This window comes from Chelonoidis abingdonii, chromosome 6 (assembly GCF_003597395.2).
Source record: "Chelonoidis abingdonii isolate Lonesome George chromosome 6, CheloAbing_2.0, whole genome shotgun sequence".
NCBI classification, from domain to species: Eukaryota; Metazoa; Chordata; order Testudines; family Testudinidae; genus Chelonoidis; species Chelonoidis abingdonii.
In genome coordinates this window covers 130721709-130743471 of record NC_133774.1, presented here as the reverse complement: position 1 = coordinate 130743471, position 21763 = coordinate 130721709, and the positions used below count along the sequence as shown (strand labels likewise).

The following is a 21763-nucleotide window of genomic DNA, read 5'->3' as shown; positions in this document are numbered from 1 at the left end:
CTGGAACAGTTTCCCAGGTGACGTGGTGGATTCTCCATCTCTGGAGGATAACACAGGATTAGCTGTCTTTCTAAAAGATATCCTCTAGTTCCACCACAAATCATTGGGCTGAAATTCTCTGTCCTGCGTCATACAGGAAAACAGACTAGATGATCCTGCTGTTCCCTTCGAGCCTTAAAACCTATTAAATGTATAATTTAAATGTACTTAAATCAGCAGAGACAGGTGTCATTCACTCCAAGGTTCTCAGAGAACCAGAGGAATTGTTACAGCTGACAACTCACAGAAAACAGGTGAGGATCAGGAGGAGGAGATCATCTACATTAGTGGTTCTCAAACTAGGGCCGCTGCTTGTTAAGGGAAAGCCCCTGGTGGGCCAGGCCGGTTTGTTTACACGCCGAGTCCGCACGTTCAGCCGTTCACATTCCCACTGGCTATGGTTCACGGCTCCAGGCCAATGGGGGCTGCAGGAAGCGGCATGGTCTGAGGGACATGCCGGCCGCCCTTCCTGCAGCCCCCATTGGCCTGGAGCTGCGATCCGTAGAACCTGCGGTCATGGCAGGTAAAGAAATCGGTCCAGCCCGCCAGAGGCTTTCCCTGAACAAGCAGCGGCCCCAGTTGGAGAACCACCGACCTACACAGAAACTGCATTCCAGCTGTTCTTGGTGGGTCTCTGCACATGACAGCACAAAGCCACAGTACAAGTCTGTGTGTGAAAGGTGTGTTGACACATATATAGAGAGGAATTTGGATTTTAAAATTCTTGAATGGCGTATTTTTAACCCACAGGGCCAGACCCTCAGCCTGTGCACATTGACACACATCTGCTCAAGGAAATGGGAGTATAAAACCAAATCTGAGAACATGAAGTCAGTGGACTATGCTGAGTATGTGGCCTGTAGCTTTAAGGGTAGGTGGTTTGAAATGGGCTAACTGCTAGATCCACATACAAGTGTGGAGCCCTTGTAACACTCTAGGTGCCCTGCCCTTCCCCACACCCACACATGGAGTAGGAATAGGCCTGTTGTACCATCCCAGGACTTGCCCTAGGCAGATCACAAATCGGTGTGTGTCTACACTGCAGTTAGACCCCTGTGGCTGGCCTGCGCTTCTGGGGCTTGGGCTAAGGGACTGTTTGAGGCTAGAGACCAGGTCGGTCTGGAGCCTGGGCTCTGGGACCCTGTGAGATGGGAGGGTCCCAGAGTCCAGGCTGCAGCCAGAACCTGAACACCTATAGCACAGTTAAACAGCCCCTCGCCAAAGCGCCGCGAGCCTGAGTCAGCTGGCACAGGCCAGCCGCGGGGGCAGGGCTGGCTCCAGGCACCAGCTCAGCAGGCAAGTGCTTGGAGCAGCAGGTCGGGCTCTTCGGCAGCAGGTCTCTTGTTCCCTCTCAGCGGGAAGGACCCACTGCCGAAGAAGAAAGTGGCGCGGTGGAGCTGCCGCCGATTGCGGCTTTTTCCCCGCCCCCGGCGCTTGGGGCGGCAAAACCCCTGGAGCCAGCCCTGCGTGGGGGTCTCCCTGCAGTGCTGACGTATCCTCCAACAGAGGCATAGTTGTTTGCACAGACCCATTTCCCACTGCACCAGTTCCTGAGAGGGTGTAAATAAGCCTCCTTACACCTGTATGCCCCAAACCAAGGTTGGAGTAGCCCATGGAGGGGCTTCCTCCTGCCGTACGCAGGCACAGAGGGTTAGGTTGTGACTTTGGCTAGTACAGCATTTCCTTAGCTGCTGGAATAGTGGCATGAATGCTACAGCCAGGTGAGCGTATGATGAGCTGATATGCACAGCATAAGCATGCTCTGAGTGAGCCAAGCCAGGAAGGGAAGAATTGTTACGTGGAAGTATGGAAGAGACCAGAACAAAGATAATTACTTAATTTTGGCATTCCAGGGGCCTTGACTGTGTCCCGTTAACTGCTACGAATTTCCTCCAATCTCTCACTCATAGCACTACATCCTACACACCAGCTTCCCCCAGCTGTACATTTCCAGCCAGAAAGACAGTCTTTGTGAAAAAGGAAAACAAGCAAGAAATGGGTGTCTAGTAAAAAGCTGAAACAAAACAGAACGAGCATGAATGTTTTAATCAGATGCTGGAAAAGATCAAGTGTATTTTGTTAAGAGCGCACCAAGCAAAGAATAAAAATCCCTTAACACCCCAGAACTGTCACTAGACACAACACAAGCTGACCGTCCATATTCTACAGTTCCTTTGCATACATTATCCAGCCTTACTAGCGCCACAAAAGTGACTGAATTCTGCTGTACCAAAGGAAGCCTTGTTTATAAGTTTTTGTCCATCATGTTTTACTGAACCGTACTTACTTTAAGGAAAGAGAATAGTCATGCTTGCTTGTTTGACTATTCCTCACAAGGTAGCTACATTCTTTACACAGCCGTAACAGGTTTTCTGCATCTGTCCGACTGATCGCGCCATGATACCATCTAGGAAAAAGGAAAAGCAGTTAAGACATCAGGAAACAAGTATTTAACTCTCAGAACATTTAGCTGCATAAATGCTTTAATTGGAATCAGTGGTTAACAGCTTGAGGATCACTCCAATAAAATACATTGGTTACTTCTAGAAGGCTGTCATTACAATTTGAGAGAGACGGGGGAGTGAAATAATATCTTTTATTGGACCAGCTTCTGTTCGTGAAAAGGACAGAGCTCCATGTCAGCTTGAAAGCTGGTCTCCCTCACCAACAGAAGTTGTCCAATAAAAGATGTTACCTCACACACCCTGTCTCTCCAATATCCTGGGATCAAGCTGGCCAAAACAAAACTACAACTTACAATTTAAGATGATGCTTGCATGGCAGTGTCACCGAAGGCTGAAACGTAAATCAGGATGTATATACTAGTAGAGTCTATATGAATCTTCCCAAGCAATGTTTGGCAACAATCTGAGGTTACGGTCAGAAAACGATGGTACATCTGCCATAATCATATGATAGGAGAGAACTGTGAAAATCTCTGATCTCCAACCCACACACGCTTCCTGCCTCCCACAGAAGGGAGCATATCCGTAGTTTAAATAGTTGAAAGTATCCAATTGTATAAATCTAACTAGGGGATAAAAACTGGACAAAAAGGGAACATTAGGACTACTATACATGAGAAATGCTATATATGAAATATGAGAAAGCATGAAAGAATAAGAGAAATAGGTGTGCCTGTTTCCTTAACAGAACAGCTAAACCAAAGGCCACTCTTTCTAAATACACCTGTGAACAATGCAAAATGTTTTTATTTAACCCACTGGATAAGTCTACTGGGCTAGTTCCTTTAAGGAGAGATGAAGGGGTCAGGCATTCTGAAAGCTCATCAATTACATCACGGGGGGGAGGGGGGGGGAGTATTAGCCCTTCCTCATCTGCAAGCATGTCTGCAAATTAAAGGTTATGGAGGCTTGGTTTCCCTAGGATTTACCATACAGGATCAGACGGTACTAGTCTTATAATGCACAAGCTAAGGCATTAGAGGAAAACAGACCTCCCCCCTTTCACCAGACACATGATATGCTTGGTCAGGGGTGCAATGATGTACATGCATGGAGAGAATCTCTTCCTTACTCCTGCAGTGCGCAGTTGACATCTTGATGCAGAAAATTTGATTCCCCCCACCCCCTTAGCAAGCATAACAACAAATATTACTGGCTTTGAACGCCATCAATTGTTGCATGCTGTGTGGAAAAGCATTTCCTTTTATTTGTTTTAAATTTACTTCCCCAATAACTTCCTCTGAGAAGGGCACTGCACTCACTACCATTGAACAAAGTCATTGCCAGAGAGATTCCCTGGAGGACAATCCATTATGCTCCTCAACATCTGTGTGGTAATGTTAGCCCTATGGAAAATCCTGCTAGTGAAATCTGGTGCAAGGCCCTAAACAAATCTCGGTCCCAGTATTAAATATTCATCACGTCACCCTCTCTTGTTACATCCAGAGTCTCCACCAGAAATGGAATATCTCAACCGATGAAGGGATTAGGACACAGGCGCTTCAAGGTCTTTATTCTGCTCTCTACTAACTGTGAAATGAAGGCATGAGAAGTATTGAGAAATGAGTATGAAAATTAGCTGACAAGGCTTTTTCCAATCAGATATTTACAGGTAGGGGAGATTTCTTAGTAAGAATTTTAGAGGTTATCCTGATCGGGTTCTGAGAACCAAATTGAAAGAAGCGTTATCAAATGGATGAAGTGATCTGAGCACGGGAGAAAACACTAAAATGATCAGATTTCACAAAGTGACAGAACAGTAGAACTGGGAAGGATGATCTGAAAAAATATACCATTGCCATTCTTAAAAAAAAAAAAAAAAAAAAAATTCATAATCCTCAAACAAAACATCTAAGCCAACAATAGGGAAATGCCCATTAACCTGAGATTAAAAGCAACACACTTCAGCTATACCCAGAGGGCTTAATGCATGCCTCCTGGCCTAGGGCAGCTGCATCAGACGCGTGAGTGTGCAAGACAGAGTGTGTGCACAAGCGAGCAATGCTTGTGCCACTGCTTCATGTGTGGGTTGCAACACGGAATTTGGCTTTAAAATGTGATGGGTGAAAACAGCAGTCTGAGGAGACATGGGGCAACGGCTGATGGCGATTATGTTTCTGTATCAGAGATAAATATTGCTAACGTGGCTTTGGGGAGTCAGCGACTCGTTACTGGTATATAGGAGTGTATTACTTTGCATAGCATAGCCATATAAACTAGACACCCCATACTTCAGAGATTTCCAAAGGCAACTACAGGCTTTAGCAGGGCAGTGTGTCCTTAGGCAGCATTAGAATCTCAATGGATAGGGTAATTTTGTTTGCACTGGGGCTGCCTATTGTTCAACTGTCTCTCTCTCTCACACACGTCAAGACTCAGCTGCCAACAACATGGCCAAGAAGCAGTGAAATAGCCTCCGCAAGTAGGTTTGCATAAACATGTAAAACAGAAGATGCTCTAGAGGTCCAGGTCTCATAAGGATGCTAATAAGAGCCCCAGCAAAAGTCTATGGCAAAACAAACAGCGGTAGGCAACCTATGGCACGCGAGCTGATTTTCAGTGGTGCTCACACTGCCTGGGTCCTGGCCACTGGTCCGGGGGGCTCTGCATTTTAATTTAGTTTTAAATGAAGCTTCTTAAACATTTTAAAAACCTTATTTACTTTACATACAATAGTTTAGTTTTATATAATAGATTTCTAGAAAGAGACCACCTAAAAACATTAAAAATGTATTACCGGCACACAAAACCTTAAATTAGAGTGAATAAATGAACTTTCGTGGGTGAATACCCACTTCGTCGGATGCACGTCAAGGTGTTCGCCCACAAAAGCTCATGCTCCAAAACGTCTGTTAGTCTATAAGGTGCCACAGGACTCTTTGCTGCTTTTACAGATCCAGACTAACACAGCTATCCCTCTGATACTTGAGTGAATAAATAAAGACTCGACACATTATTTCTGAAAGTTTGCCAACCCCCGCACTAAAAACTTGTACACATCATTAAAATGTGATCATGTTTTTCTACCCAAGTAGGGCCTGTTCCAGCTCCCAGTGAAGTCAATACAGAGAATCCCGTTGATTGCAACATGCAGTAAGATCAGGCCCTTAATGTGGTCTTTCCACTTTGCACAATTGAATCTGCTTGTCTACACATGACGTTGTTCCTGATTAACTTTGCTAAATGGCTATTAGCTAAACAGGATCAAGAAACTCTGGTTCTGGAATAACAGCATCCAGCCAGGGAGTTAATTGGGGACCACCACCATATGCAGACATGCCCTTAGCATGTGTAAGCAGCTATAGCGCCACTGAAGACCAGGCAGTTGCATCACTTACTCATCCTGTCAAGCCCATGCATTGCAGCTCACCTGCTATGCAACACTACATTACTCACAGTTCTAAGCTGGGCACTGGAGGACTAGATTAGCTGCAAAAGACCTCATTTACCGGGGTGGGGAGATCTCATCTCCAGTGAGAGGCAGGAAGTACAGAAGAGACATCGTCATCTTCATTTTTTGCCCTGTATATGGGAGAAGTGGAACAGTTCCACTCAACTTCTTCAGGTCTCTGACTTGCCAGGTACACGTGCTTAGAGGTTTGTTCTTCCCTTAACACCAGGCATCTAAAAGTAATTTCCTGATACTTAGCTGGAGCTGACATTTGTGTCCTGCCAACATACCCTGCCCTAAACCACTCACTTTATAATCTGCACACACATACACACAAACCCTGTCTCTCTCTGCTTCTCAGCAAAGATTTAGTAGCAGATGCTGCAGAAAGGTGTCATATTACTAAGACTTAATTTAAACCAATCATTTACACTCATATTTCAGGATGTACTTCAGCATATTTTGTAAAAATGAACTATCTGCTCACCTATTTTGTGACATGTTACTGTTGCTTTTTAAAAATGATTTGTTCATTTCAGGCTTCATCCTGGAGATGAAGTTATGGTAACTGAGGTTTCTCAACCCCTCACAGCTTCAGACCTTTACATTTGCCGGTTCACAAAATCCAGGAAGTTGCAAAGGGTCTCCCAGTTACTGGTGCAAATTAGCAAGGCGCTACTGTATTCCCAAAGTCAGAAGCTGCTCCTTTGCAGGGATTCAGTCTTGGATTTCATGTCAAGTTGATGAACCAAGAGTCTGGTGTAAATATCTGAATATCACCCGATGAATTGAAGACAGAAAAACAGCCAGAACTCTGGTTTTTACTTTCTATTTTAACACAGTTGTAGCATTTCAAATTATCCACTAAATCTTGACCTCAGATCATGTCCTGTTTTATTCGCCCACCAAATGTTCTGAGTTATACCACCATCCCCACTCTATTAAACTCTTTAAAGAGTCCAAACTACTTACCTGATTCTAATCAAACTCTCTCATATGAAAATGATGGTAGTTTATGGCTATAACCACTTAATTCCCAGAGTGAATTTTTATAGCCAACATTATAGTCCTGTAAAAGCCAGGGGATTATAGTAGAGATGTTCACTGAGTCTTGACAGTTGCAGTTTCCTAGATAACAGATTTCTGCATTTTCAATGTGCAGCTACTTGAAAGCTTTGGGCGATGCCAAAGGGGTAGCATGACTGTGTGGATGGGAATATTGCCCATTGGAGAACTTGAGGTGCAAACCTCACTTGCAGAACGTGCTGCCACTTGGCTAAGCTGTATCTGCAGCAATAGGTCTGTACCAGATCACACTACCACTTGTAACCACACATGCAGCATCCGCTGGGTGACATGGAAGCACAGGGACCCCAAGAGGCACCCCCGTAGGGGAAAGGGAGACGTATATTCTGGAGAGACTTCCCTAGGAGCAGGTGTGGAGCGAATAAACCCAGGGCTGATTGTCACCCTTGTTCTGATGACCTTTCCTTATACTGGTTTTGTAACAGGTCCAGCCAGGTGAACCCAGAGACTGTTCTCACCGATAGGTGGAAGGGGATGAATATCCGAAACTGTATGGCTACTTTCTAGATAAACAAGATCTTCAATTAGAGGGACTTTAAAGCAGGGCTTTGATAGGCTTGAAATACAAGAAAAAATGTGATCGACACAGATAAAAATTTAAACACAACAATGAGCCACTTACAATTCACAGAGGTCATGATGATTACAGCTCCTGCGCATTATTCAGACAAACTTCTATTGTTTCTCCCCCTGCCCCTCTTCCCCCNCCCCCGGCACCTATCAGCATAATATTTACACACTGTACAACAATTAGAGTTAACCTGAAGTGATCCTCAGGGTGGTGACATTCTCACATCCTCCCTTGTTCCTTTTGTGCATGCTTAGGGGTTTATAACAACATGAAACACGGGGAAGTACAGGGGACAACAGGACCGGAATGTTAACAGGCCTCATTCCTTCCAGCTGCCTGCCACTCACTTAGGCAGATACAGAGCTGTGCACACACAGCGCTTTCCATGCTAACTCACATTTGTTTTTCCAGTGGCACAGTTGGATCTACTCTCTCTCCCAGGATCCCACAGAATTCCGGGCTGCCATGCTTGATGGGTTTGAAGCCACCTCCTGGCGCTCGGAGCTGTCGACGCCTGTCACTTGAAGGTGAAGGAGAAGATTGCCTTTTTTCATTCCCGTTAAACTGGGCTGCAAGAGATTTGTAAGAGACAACAGTTACCTTTTCAGAATCTACTGACGAAAGAATTCTAACCATGATGACCAGAACTGCAGCATTTTAGAGGGCTTTATGCTTTAGAATGAGGCTAAATATGCATTTCTGACATGGGATTTAGTGGTTTACCCAAGATGCTTAACATAATATGGAGCCTTTCTGATAGTTCACATTACAGTCCTAAAATACTGCATCAGTCCAGTTGTTAGACAACCATCAACAGTACTTGTTTTCAACATCTGACTTGCATCGCCATCACATCTAAGTGCTCAGTGTGGAGCAATTTGCATTATACTGAAGAGACTTATTTTCGCTTGTTTTAGGGATGTGATTCAAACATAAATCAGGTCAGAGAAGATGCAAGAACCCAGTCCTCTGAAGGTATATGGAATTGCTTAGACAATGATCTAGGCAAAAACGCAGACAGTACATAGTTACATGAATACATCAAATGCACTGACTGATCAGCAATAATTTAAAAAATGCAGTCTGGCAGTGCTTGGCAAGACGCTTCTGTCTTGAAATAATGGGGTAAAATGAGTGAGAAAACCAAAAACGTTATTCGTCAGTTTCTCACGTGGTGGTCCAACCAAAGCAGAGTGTCAGTTCTGGAAGCCTGTGATTTCTCATGGCATTGCAACATCAGTAACAGAAAACAAACTGAAATAAGTGTTCATAAAAACTACACTTAAGAGACTTATTAGGGAGCATCACACAGTCCTAATTTTTATCCAACCCCACATATTGATAGCTGTGGTCCTCCAAGGAAGAGGGCATAGATGTGGTCACAGAGGTTTTAATATCTACATTCCCTGCTCTAAGGTCCTGGGTCATCTTCCCCACAAAAAATGGGATTGCTGACTCTGCTGCGGAGAGATTTCTCAAACAGCAGCAGCAGCACGAAGCTGTCACGTTTCACTGCCGCCAACAGCTTTCTGAACAGCAGCTGCAAAACTGTCCAGTCTTGACAGGCACATGCCACTGTTGAAGGACAACAGGTTGAGCAGCAGCAGAGGCACTGAAGCTGCCTGGCTACACATTCAGCATGACCGCACTGCACTGGTTTACATTCAGCTCACATTTTTTATTTTCTTCTAGCAACAAAATGGATTAAAAAGCTTAATTAAAAAGCACACCTCAAGTGCAGTAGCAATTGATGTCCTAGGGCCCCGTGTTTGCCAGAGAGCTGCTCACTCACCTCTGAAAGAGGATTTTTCTTTCTCTGCTGAAGATCACGAATTATTGATTCTCAGCAGATCTGGGGACCCAGTGCAACACAAACCAGTCTTTCCAAGGGTTTGGAATAGGCAACGATTGTAAATTAAGATCAGTGGTTACCTGCTGAGAATTTCAACAGCAACCATAGGGAAACAGTCATATCAAGAATGTTCCTGGACATGCTTGGTCAGTGCCAGATGCTAAACACTCACCTAGTGCTCCAGGGCAATGGTATTACCATGGCATAAGTTTGCAGTAACTAACATGGAGCGTTTGGAATGGTTTGTACACACCCTGCAGCTTTGCATCTATGACACTTTGTTAAAGCCACCCTGGATGACCAGTTTAGTCACCATTTAATTGACAGGACAGGAATCAGCATGACCCAGCACAGCCAGAATTCAGCTTACCAGGATACATAGCATGCCAGATGTACATTTGGTATGAATCACAGTTGCTGATCTGAGCCAAACCATTTACATATTACACCTCTACCCTGATATAACACGAATTTGGATATAACGCGGTAAAGCAGTGCTCCGGGGGAGCGGGGCTGTGCACTCTGGTGGATCAAAGCAAGTTCGATATAACATGGTTTCACCTATAACGCAGTAAGACTTTTTGGCTCCCGAGGACAGAGTTATATCGGGGTCGAGGTGTACATGCTTAGGGACACTAGCCAAAGTGTCCTAGGTGTTATGAAAATCTGAAAAGATTGCACGTAACAAAACACAATGAATGTGGGAAAAGGCAAACAACTTTTTCTTTAATTAATTTGCAATTTTAAAAGATTTATCTTATCAGTTGTAAGATCAATTCCCAAGCGCCCCTCTACCTCAGCATTATAAATTAGGAGCAGAAGTGGGTCAAACATATTTATATATATTCCATAACCTATACAACAGGAAGATTTATTTCCTTCTTGCACTGGACAATTCGGTGTAGTTACTGAAGAATGAGTTACTCTACAAAACAAGATAACTAGCGTGTGACACAGAGACCCAACACAATCAGTTATTATTTCCACTAGGAAAGAAACAAACACACTAAGCTGCTGTAAAATGGACATCATCTCTCTACTAGGACTCTGTGAATGATAATTAACGTTTTATGCCTACAGCCAATGAGAAATATCCTTAAATAAATATTTTATTTATCCTAGCCAAAGAGAGAGACAACCTACCACTGAACAGTAATATTGTTAGAGCAATGCGGTATTTAAAATCAGTGTCTATATACATTCCTTGTGCAAAAATCCCCTGTTTAAAGTCCAGAGGTACTTGCATATTCTGTTTCTGGCTGGAGGCCTTAGGCATCTGATTCGGGCACTTGGCCAACGTGTGTCCGGGGAGCGGGGGGTGGGGGGGTCAAGGGAGGGCAGTACAAGCTTCCCAGCTAGAGCTGGTTGAAAGTTTGAATTTCTGTTCTGCAGCCTTCTTTGTGCTGCATACAGCAGCAATAAAAGGGCAGAAATAGATTTTTAAAAAAATCATTTCCAAGTCACTGTTCCAGGCTAGTTGCACCTGTCACCTCTCTGGTTTGTTTGAGCACATCCTCAGGTATTCGGGCTCATGCTTTCCCCTCTCCTGTAGATGGGGACGGGGAGGTGAGGGTTGCAATTCACCACTCTTAGACTGAGCCCGAGGCTACAGTGCCCTGCAGATCAACTGTGCTTATGCAGCAAGTCCAACTGGGTTCTGAACCTATGGTTCTTCCTTGTGGGATGGAGTCTGTGACCAGCTGTGAATAGAGTGACCAATCAGCTGCCTTAAATCAACATATTGCTTATTCAGCAGTAGAAGCAAAGCATTAGAGGGAAGGATTTTAAACCACATGCAGCCTGCATAGGTGTCCATCTGACCAGGCCCTGATGGTAGCCTATACAGGCTTAGCTTCCCTCAGACACACCAGCAGGAGCCTGCTTCAGCCTGCTTTCCCTGAACAGCTACCTAACAACCTTTGGGAGGGAGGAAGAGAGAGATCCTCATAGCCTAGAGATTGAGTTCCTTTGCTCTGCTCAGGTCCCAGGTGTTGGGCCCTGAATTGTTCAAACTAGCTCCCCGAACTCAGCACCAAGTTCAGCCAGACTCCTCAGAGCCACTGGCACCTTGGTCGCTTGCTGTGGGGTGGTTCATTCGGAATCACTGTTTCCTTTCCGCTTGCTTTTCCTGATAGCCCCCTATTAAACTAACCCAATACATTCAGACCAACAACAGCCCCTAACCCGGGCGACATACAGGAGTAATACGTTATTACGCAGCAGTTCCATTTCCATCTTTGTCCCCTGAGCATTCTAACCACACCCTGCCCAGGCTGGCTCTGTAAGGACTCGATGGGACATTGACACAGAACAACCATACCGGGTCAGACCACAGGTCCATCTATCCAGTATCCTGTCAGCTAACACTGGCCAGTGCCAGGTGCCCTAGAGGGAATGAACAGAACAGGCAATAATTGAATCATAGAATATCAGGGTTGGAAGGGACCTCAGTCATCTAGTCCAACCCCCTGCTCAAAGCAGGACCAATCTCCAGACAGTTTTTTTACCCCAGTTCCCTAAATGGCCCCCTCAAGCATTGAACTCACAACCCTGGGTTTAGCAGGCCAATGCTCAAACCACAGAGATATCCTTCCCTCTGTTGCCCAGTTCTAGCATCTGGCAGTCACAGGCTAGAGACACCCAGAACCACGGGGTTGCATCCCTGCCCATCCTGGCTACTAGAGCCATTCATGGACCTGTCCTCCGTGACAGAAGCACCTGCTCCTGCAAGATTCCATGAGGCAACCTTGAGGGCTGTGCTATGGGGCACGCTGGCCCTCAGCCAGTGTCGGATGCTAAGTGCAGCACATACACCAGTCAGCCAGACACTCCTTTGGGCTGGCAAATCTCTGGCCACAGGAAGAGATTTCTGACAGTTGTAGATTGCATCTTCCTCATCAGAGAATCTAGAGAACAGACTCTGCCCATACCATTTCAGGTGCAAATCTATTTGCAGTAGAGGATCAGATCTTTTCTTGAGCAGGAACTGAGTGGGTGATAATTCTCTGCATCTCTTGTGGTTCTTGTTTTAATTTTCCAAATCTCAGTTACTCCACAGATCAAAACCAGCTACCAAGAAGGCCCGGCACTTACTGAGTTCACACCACTGGAGCATTTGCACCTTGTTTTTGGAGGATTAGTCAAGATAGGGAGGCCTAGAAATGAGGATCGCGCAAGACCTGCCTGGACTCCAATGGCAGTTGTGCGACAGCAGCTGGATCAGGCCCAAAGCCTGCACTTTGAGTACTAATCAGTGCAAGGCTCTATTTACCTCTTAGGAAACTAGCCACTGCTTAACATGAAACAAAATCCCACGTACCATTCGACAACCGCGCAGGCTTCGGTAATTCAGGAAGTGCTCTAGTTCAAACAGGAATTCATTCGGGCGAGTCCTATGGCCCGTGTTGTGCAGGAGGGGAGCCTATTTGTACTATTTATACTCCAATAGATCCTTGAAGTCCCAAACATGGACCGGGACCCAACAGTGCTGGGTCCTGTACCAGTGCAGAACAAAAAGATGGGCCCTAGCCCCCAAGAGTGACAGTCTAAGCAGATGATCACAATGCCACTTCTGGACTTACCCTCTGTGAATGAGTGCCTGAAGGAGATTTTCTATCCCATGTAGTGGACAGAATAGTTACCCTATGGGACAACCCTACAGAGTTACAGTTGAGTGCTCCTGTTTATAGTTCACCTATATAAAATATTTATTCTTCACAGAAATTAAACCTGGTACAATATAATGAAACCGTGTTAGACAACAGCTTGAAGCTATGCTCAATGACAATACTGACATTTCCTTGCAATAAATAATCATAACCCTATATTTTAAAGGCAGCAAGTGGCAGCGACTGACGAGTATAATTACAGAAATCTCATTCGCCTAAATAAAAGAACTCCCATTCAGAACACTAATTCAGAAGTAAAGGTGCTGATAGATTTGAATCTTTTGTTGGTTCCTATCACAATACATTTAAATTACATTTCTTTTTGTAGGATGTAATTTTAAACTGGCAATATTTTTAATTTAGTGGATCTTCATAAAAGATAACTGTTGTAATCCCTTAAAAGAATATTTACATTTAGATAAATCATAAAACCCAAAATAGTAATGACGGAATTAATTACAGCCACATGCAGCAAATTAAAAATTAATCTCAATCTAACACATTCCAGAACAAAGAAATAACTAGTGCAAAACAAAAGCTGTGGTTTTTTAAAAAATGCTGTGGGGTTTTTTAAAAAAAAAAAAAAAATCGAGATTCAAACAGTAAATACAATATCAGAGAGCATCGAAGAATGCATTAAAAGCATCATTATTACTCAAGAACCAGACTGCTCATGAGTTGTGACAGACCTGAGGGGAAAGAGGTAATATGTTAAAGAGCCCAGCTATTTTTTGTTTTAGTCACATATAAGTCATTGATCTTATACTATATGCATAGAATATAAAGAGCACTGTCTAGTTTGACACACACACGTAAATTCAAGATTATTTTTTAATAAAGTCAAGGATAGTGTCTTTTTTAGTACTTGGGGCAGCTTAGAGACTAACAAATTTATGGGAGAATAAGCTTTCATGGGCTACAGCCCACTTCATCTGATGCACAGACTATGCAGTAAGATGCATCCGATGAAGTGGGCTGTAGCCCACGAAAGCTTATGCTCCAATAAATTTGTTAGTCTCTAAGGTGCCACAAGTCCACCTGTTCTTTTTGTGGATACAGACTAACACGGCTGCTACTTTGAAACCTGTATTTCTAGGCATTTTGTACTCCTAGTTCAAAGAAGTTTCAGTTTGTCCAAGTGTACTCAGGTGTAATCTCACTTTACACGGAAGTGATGCGGTTTGTACACTCACACAGTAAGTATTTGATTTGCATTCTCAGAGTTGGACAAACAATGAAGTCTCTGTTTTAACAGTTCACATACGGCCTCAAAGAAAAACAGTGTTTGGGCAGGACACAAACAGCACCCTTGTGTGGGAAGCTCACAATAACTGATATTATTCTTTGTGGTTGGAAAATGATCAAAACTATTGTGTGAGGAATGACAAGAACTTAACGCACAATGAGAAATGTGTGCACTGTGTTGCACAAGTATTACAGAAAATGATAAATGTCCCAAAAGAATCTCGTCTTTAAATGTTGGTTATTTAAATATATTTGTCATTTACTTGACACTTACACCTTATTTTTACACACCAGCATAGCATTTCCTTTCTTTAGAAATGACTTTAGCACAGACAACACAACACACAGGCAGAGGAGCATGCCCAGCCCTGCCTACGGCTTTGGTAAGGCAGAAGGTCAGAGTGGATGATTCCATTTGGCCTTAAAAATCTATGTCCATGGAATTTTGCTACACAGCTTTCATCTCTGCTAAGCTCCTGCATTGCCCTGAAGAATTTCATCCGAAGTCTCCTAGCTAAATGAACGCTGACACACAGAAACGTGTCACCCTGGTGATCCTCGCTCAGCCAACTCCTCTATAGTCCAGTCCTCGCTCACCACTAGATCAACTGCCACCGGTGTAACCCAAGGCACAGGGCTCCAGCGAGTCAAGTCTGCCAAGAGAGGAGCGGCTGCAGCTCCAAGCACCTGGAGTACTTTCTCCACCAGAGGCCCACAGCAGGCCAGCACTGACCCAAGTGTGGGCCTGGCTGGAGTGGCTGGGCAATATGCTGAGGCACGGCCCTCCAGGAGCACTGAGGAGAGACTCCCACATGATAATTAGAACTGCCCTCTCCACCCAGCTGGATTTCTAAGGGGGGGTCTGTGGTGCGAACGCCACCCACCTTTTGCACCAGCAGGAGTAGATCAAGCCCCGCAAGTGCTGACCGCGTTGCGTGAACTGATGCACCAGCTCAGTGGGGCAAGATTGCTTCAACTCCCTGCCACTCCCCCACTGAGGGGGTATGTCTGGGTAACTGCCTAGAACTGAGGGCTTGTCTCCACTTACATTTTATAGAGCTCTAACCTGCTGGCTCAGGTGTGTGAAAAATCACCCCCCTGAGCTTGGCAAGTCTGGGCGCTTCAAAGTGCTGGTGCGGACAGGCTCCGAGCGCTGGGAGCCCTCGGAGCTATTCCCCTCGCGGAAGTGGATTACTAGGAGCACTGGGAGAGCTCGCTCACACTTCAAAGCGTTCCCACGGCAGCGCTTTGAAGTGTCTAGACGGGCCCTAACCCCTGTGCACATTGGGAGCAGTAACGGCAGAACAACGAGTCTCCAGAGCATCAAGAAGCTGCACAACAACTCCCTGATTTGCTGTCTCCTTTTTCCTAGTTAATCTTTAACAGCTCTTTGTGAGTAATGCCGCACCTACTCTGTCTGGTACGGAAACGTGCCCACCGCTCACCTACCCCGCAATAAAACCAATACATCTGCCATTCAATAACGCAGGCAGAGTCCAGATCCCAGCAAGGATCCTGAAGCCAGCCACTCTGTTGGCATCACAAAATCCTGCAAGTGTTTTATCAGGCCAAGGGGAAACAACCCTTCTGATCCTCTAGCATGAACAGCAGCCTGCTTAAAACATAAGCAAAGCAAAGCCAGTATTCGATATATTCATCTGTATTACTATTGGAGAACGAGACCGTAAGCTCCCAGGGCAGGGACCATCTGTGTGTTCTTTGTTCATACCGCGCCTGGCAGAAATGGGTCCATTACCGGAGCCCAAAGGTACTCCTGCAATACCAATGATAAATAACAACGCAGAGTTCAATGAAACCAGGGCCTAAGGCACAACCCACTGACGTCAATAGAAAGACTCCTAGAGATTTCAAAAGGGCTTTGGATCAGGCCCTAAAGAAAAAGCTTGCCCTAGTCCAGGACATTCCTTAAAGTGCAATAATGAAGAAGCCACTACAACCAACCAAGCAACTCACTGGCTACTCATTTATTTGCTCTCAATGATTCTAATCTAAATTAGTCTATTGACGAGTTAAAAAATTCTCAACTCCACCCCAGCACCACACAATCTGGCCTGTAAAAATCAGGAGCTGTTTATGCCTCTTATCTCACCCATGGGATAGAGCCTGCCAGTAGAATTGTTCTGACAGTTTAATTCTAGCATACGCACCAGAACACAACCCAGCTTGCTCTCCAACAGCCATGCCAACGAGGGGGGAAACAGTAGTTCCTCTCCTCCCCACTCCCTGCGACAGAAGAATGGATGCACTGTAGGAGCAGCTTGTTTGGGTGGGTGTGATCGGGACAGATGGATGCACACACATTTCCGAGGGTGTACACTACAACTGAGGGTGTACATTACAGCCAGTCATTAGGCTTGAAAAAAACATATCAGATACAAAAACCAACAAAAACACAGAAAGGTGGCAAAGAGGCCGAAAGGTGGTGTCTGCCCACCTAACCTGGCACTGACAATCCCAGACAGCCAAGCGGCGCTATGCTATGGCGCAGGACAGCTCATGCCACGTGCTTCTCCATGATGTCTGACGTACCCTTCCACCATCCTGTTACACATGGAAGAGGGACAGTAATGATCGTTTTAGGGAAAGGTATGGTACTCAAGTAACAGTCTCTGGAGGCTGAATGTCTATTAAGCCACAGAAAAACTTCCCCAAGATTGAGACACTTGGTGGAGGTGATATGGGAGATTATCAGCTGCTTCTTTAAAATTAATCTAGCGCTTACTAGTGCCCAGCTGAATGGTCTTCCTCCTCCTGTAGAGCAGAGGATGGCTCTCTTGGGTCGAACTGCATTCCATGCCCTGGCTGGCTCTGCAATGTGAATAGCAAGCACATTGCAGAACCCACCTGGTGATGCAATTCTGCACAGACTGTGCCATTCACTACCTCAACTGGAGTGCAAGTTTTACAGTCTGGTAGGAACGGACCTGGAAATGGCTGACATGCAAGACCCCTGCTGACTGGAGCCAAGGTGGCCCGTAAGGCTGATTAAACCCACAACATCCTTCTGTTCCTATTGAGATGCTATGTCATTTCACTTCCCAAGCAGCGCAGGCTGCAGCTCTGTGAAATCAGACCCTTAGGATCTGCTCTCTGTGGCTGATACTCACCAAAAGCCAAATGCTACTAATCTTTTACAGCATCCTGGGAATTTAAACAAGTGACTGCACTCGCCTAGCCATCCAGGGAATTACACTGATGGTCAAGGTTACCGGAGAGACTGGCAAGCCTGTTCACAAACCCAACACCCTTCTGCCCAGCCGCCAAAAGAACAACATGCCAAAAGAAAAGGAGCAAGTCAGCATACCAAGCATACTGCTGAGCAGCCTCACAATGTGACAAAAATAGCACAGATTGCAGGGAATGCCAATTATAGGTTTAGATCCTGAAAGCACCTATTGCCACGTACTGTGCAACTGAAGCTAATGGAGCTACACCTGGTCAACTACACCCCAGAGCGTTGGCAGAATATTGCTGGTAATTTGGAAAGCTACGCCAATGTATTCCTAATAAGCAGTTCATATAAAACAAAGATTCCCTTACAAAGACCAGGTTTATTTTGGAGCCTTAGTACAGTCAAGGAACTCTTGTTGTCAGGTACTTCAAAAGCTTTTCCAAAGTACAACTCTTTGGTTATCCCTCTCTCAGGATTGTTCCCAGCTGAATCAAGTTTTCCTCGGTCACTGGTGTGTTATTCAAACACGAAATAAAAATGGAGACGCTTGCACCCTGGTAACACCAATGCATGATCATGTGAGTTTGCATTCACACGTATGCAACAGTTTTCACACAAGAGGAAGGCTGAATGCAAACCTCCATAGATAAATAGATACACCAGATGCTACTATTTCAAATGCCCCATAGGGCAACTCACCAAGTCTCTTGGTGCATTTTCAGTTCCATTTTAGAAAACCTTTGGGACAGGTCATGACCATGGGGGTAAGTAAGAAAATTCACCTCTAGAAAGGAAGAGAAGATGGAGACCATGTACGCATACTAGGGTTTGATCTGCTAACCAGTCTTTCCAAATGGCTCATGCAAAGATCACGTAACTCAAGTGGCGAATTGTACAGAGTCACAGAAAGAGGGAACAAATGCTCCTCGCGCCTCCTTTGCTTTAAAAAAATCATATTTGTTTCTGTATAAGATGTGCGAGAAGTGGTTCTCTCTTTTCATACATTAAAGCAACTATTAACAAATTTAGCTCAACATCACCTCCTCCCATTCCATATTCTGCTGTTAGCTTGGTCAAATAGCAGAACAATCTTTTTCTCACTGCATATTTCAAACTCCTACCCTAAACTAGAATATTGTTGCTGTTCTGCTGAGCAGAGATTGGTGCTCTGCAGGGGCATTTCCCATTGGAGGAAAAGTCACTAATGGGGAGCAGAGTTTAAGTGTAACTTGTTTTGTTTTCACCCTGCTTCTCAAAGAGAGGTGGTCACACCCAGCGAGCAGCAAGCCCCTCTTCTCAGAACTCTCAGCCCTAGCGCCAATGGCAAGTCCTCAGGGAGCCACTCTGCCTCAAGAATGGGCACTAATTACAGGGATTAAAGCAAAGAGCAGAAATTCTTCATGTTTGCAACAGCTCTTCCAAAAAGAAACTGCATCACAAAACTCGCAGCATTTATTCAAAGACTGTACCCTGCCCGCGTGAAGAAAGCACATGGATGACTAAGTAACAGAGGCACCTGATAATTCCCACTACAGTAGGTATGGCCATGAAAAATCACTACCTTGTCAGCCCCCCAATTCCTAGTCCAGCTCCACTGTGTCCATTTAACCTCAACAGAAAACATAGGAGTTTTGTGGCTATATATTATTCTAGAGAATTAGCAATGCTATAGCTGGTATTACAATGCTCAGAACAGGTGCTTGAAACTCACTTTATTCCAGAACAGTAAGAGCTTCCTTAAACGAGTCAGATCTTCAAGCGTTAATCACTCCCTGACTCAGAACCCTCCGCCACCTTTCCTTTTGGATGTAGAGGCTCAAGAGACCTCAGCATAGTGGATTAAAGCATCATTCTGGCCCGGCCCACCCCACACCCTGCAAGTGGTGAGACAGAGGCAGTTTGCATGTTTGAAGCAGAATACCGCCACTGGCTCTATGTGGACACCAAGCCTGGAACACTGGAGATGGATGTACAGAAGTGACCGTCTGATACAATTGTTTTGCGAACGGTGAGTTCTGAGGTGGGCTAACGTAATAGTGCAAGGGGGTGAATTTAAGACCAAGCTATGCAGGTTACTCATGTGCACATCAACAGGCTTGACTCAAATGAACACATTTATTCACTGTAACAACTATTGAAAAGTTGTTTTAATACAATGTATTAGAGAAGGCATGAGCTTTTCCACTTGCCATCCACACCTAAGTAGCTAGCTTTATGGAGCCATCTGAGGTGTATCTTAAGGAACAATACTTCTCAGCAGTTCCACAGCTCTGCAATAAGTGCAATGGGTTATTCACCTCGAGCATCGGAGACGATTATACCAGAGACTGGATCCATCGTGGAGTTTCTTCGCAAGATCTATGCTGGAATGCTGACAAGTGTATTGTTTCTTATATTGATGGAAAGAAAACAAATCTCAAAATGACTTAACTTGTTCTTTAAAAAGCCCTTAAAAATGGACAAAAAATTCAGGGCACTGAGCCCTCCTGACTCTGGGCACGAGTGCTGCACATGCAGGAGACACAATGGTGGGACCAGATCCAGGATTCCTACCTGCCAAGGCTGGGATTGTGACTTTGTTCCACTCCCAGGGCTGATCGTATTCATCTGCGGGCCTGTCGTCATCCTGTGGCAGCTTGCTCTCTCGCAAGCGCTGGCTCACCAAGCTGTCAGTGTCTGACTCCACGCCATTGCCTTCTGGTTCATAGGGCGTGTCATAGAGCTGAATGCCTTTCTGCTGGGACTTCACGCTTTCTTGCCTTTGAAATTCTGTAGTAAAGAGAGAAAATAATTATGTTAGGCTGACGGTGCCTATCTATTGAACAACTGTATAATATTAAACACAGGTGAAAACGTTGCTGCAGACAGCAAGCTGTTTAAAGGCTTCCAAATTTACTTCTCTATTAGGTAACTGACATGAAACAGACCCAGGTCTCGGTCATCAATATTTTGCATGAAGTAAAGATAGCCACCGCATGAATGATTTCTCCTACTGCCCAGCTGATGATAAAAATACTGGAGGGGAGATAAGTGCAGACCAGATCACAGGAACTATGCAGCACTTTGATGAGCAGCACTTCAAACAGGTCTGGTTGTATCAGAGTTCACCATTATTCCCAATGTCATTTTCATACATGGCAGCATCCATACGCAGTCACAGAAACAGAGGGAGGTTGTCATGATCACAGAAAGATGTAAAGAGAGGCAGTTAGACAGTTATGTCGGATGGATGCCAATGCATCTGTTTTATTTGTCGGATCACTACTAAAAAACATGCCAACACTACACAGAAAAATAGTAATGCTGAAATAAATAATGGGCCAGGGCCTCTACTGGGCTAGTCCAGTTTCAGCAGGGTATAATCTGGGAGTTACCACCACAATGGACCTGGAGTAACAGTGGTGAATCACATCCCTAATGTTATAACCCCTCACTTCCACATAGCACTTTCCATCAGGAGCTCTCCAAGCACTCTACAAAGGAGGTCACGTATCATTAACTCCATTTTACAGCTGGGGAAATGGAGGCGCAGGCAAGGACAGTGTCTTGTCCCAGGTCCCCCCATAGCAGTGGAGCCAGGGTCAGAACCCAGTCCAGTTTCTATCCACTGGGCCACACTGCCGAGATACAGTCTACAAATTACATGCATGACTACTAAGCAGCAGCATTACAATAGTATTTCTTTAAACTAGGAAACAGCAACTGAAGTACTCAACTACACAAAGCCCATCCCTGACTACAATGCTGCAGAACATTCCCAAACCAAATTGATGGCTGCTGTTTTCCATGAGGGCCACCATTATACTCAAGGAAATGAGATCTGGGACAGACCAGGATGGCTACACTATTTCCGTCCTAAGAGGACACAGCAGACCAACCTCATGCAGCAGTCGTTCAAAGGGAGAGCTTTTAAGGCTCAAATGGGAATTGGGCACCTTGCCCCCCCTGGAAAGCCAATGAAAGTTGGACACGTGACACTCATTTCTACCCGTCAAAGTCTTCCCTGAAGTCCTTCCAAGAAATTCATTTTTAGAGGGGAAAAAAACCTTTCCACAGAAGTCTGACTAGGGCAAACAGTACTGTCGAGCACAGCACGTGTCTTACAGGACCCACTGGCAAGGCTTCTTGCAAAGGGCACCCTCGGGCTACTGGAGCATTCACAGTGTGGGCTGTGGGAGTACACAGTGTGCACCAGCTCTTCCAAATCTAAAAACTGGCAGCCTTTAAATTTGATCTTTCCAGTAGTACATGGA

The 21763-nt window shown here is 45.0% G+C and overlaps 1 protein-coding gene across 1 annotated transcript in view; it reads right to left on the bottom strand.

Moving 5' to 3' along the window:
• The window catches only part of SHB (SH2 domain containing adaptor protein B), a 167777-nt gene that overhangs the window by 35617 nt on the left and 110397 nt on the right, over nucleotides 1-21763 (bottom strand). Inside the window, 3 exon segments of the mRNA XM_075067506.1 lie at nucleotides 2327-2446; nucleotides 7950-8121; nucleotides 20064-20279. Coding sequence (XP_074923607.1) covers nucleotides 2327-2446; nucleotides 7950-8121; nucleotides 20064-20279 — 508 coding nt within the window.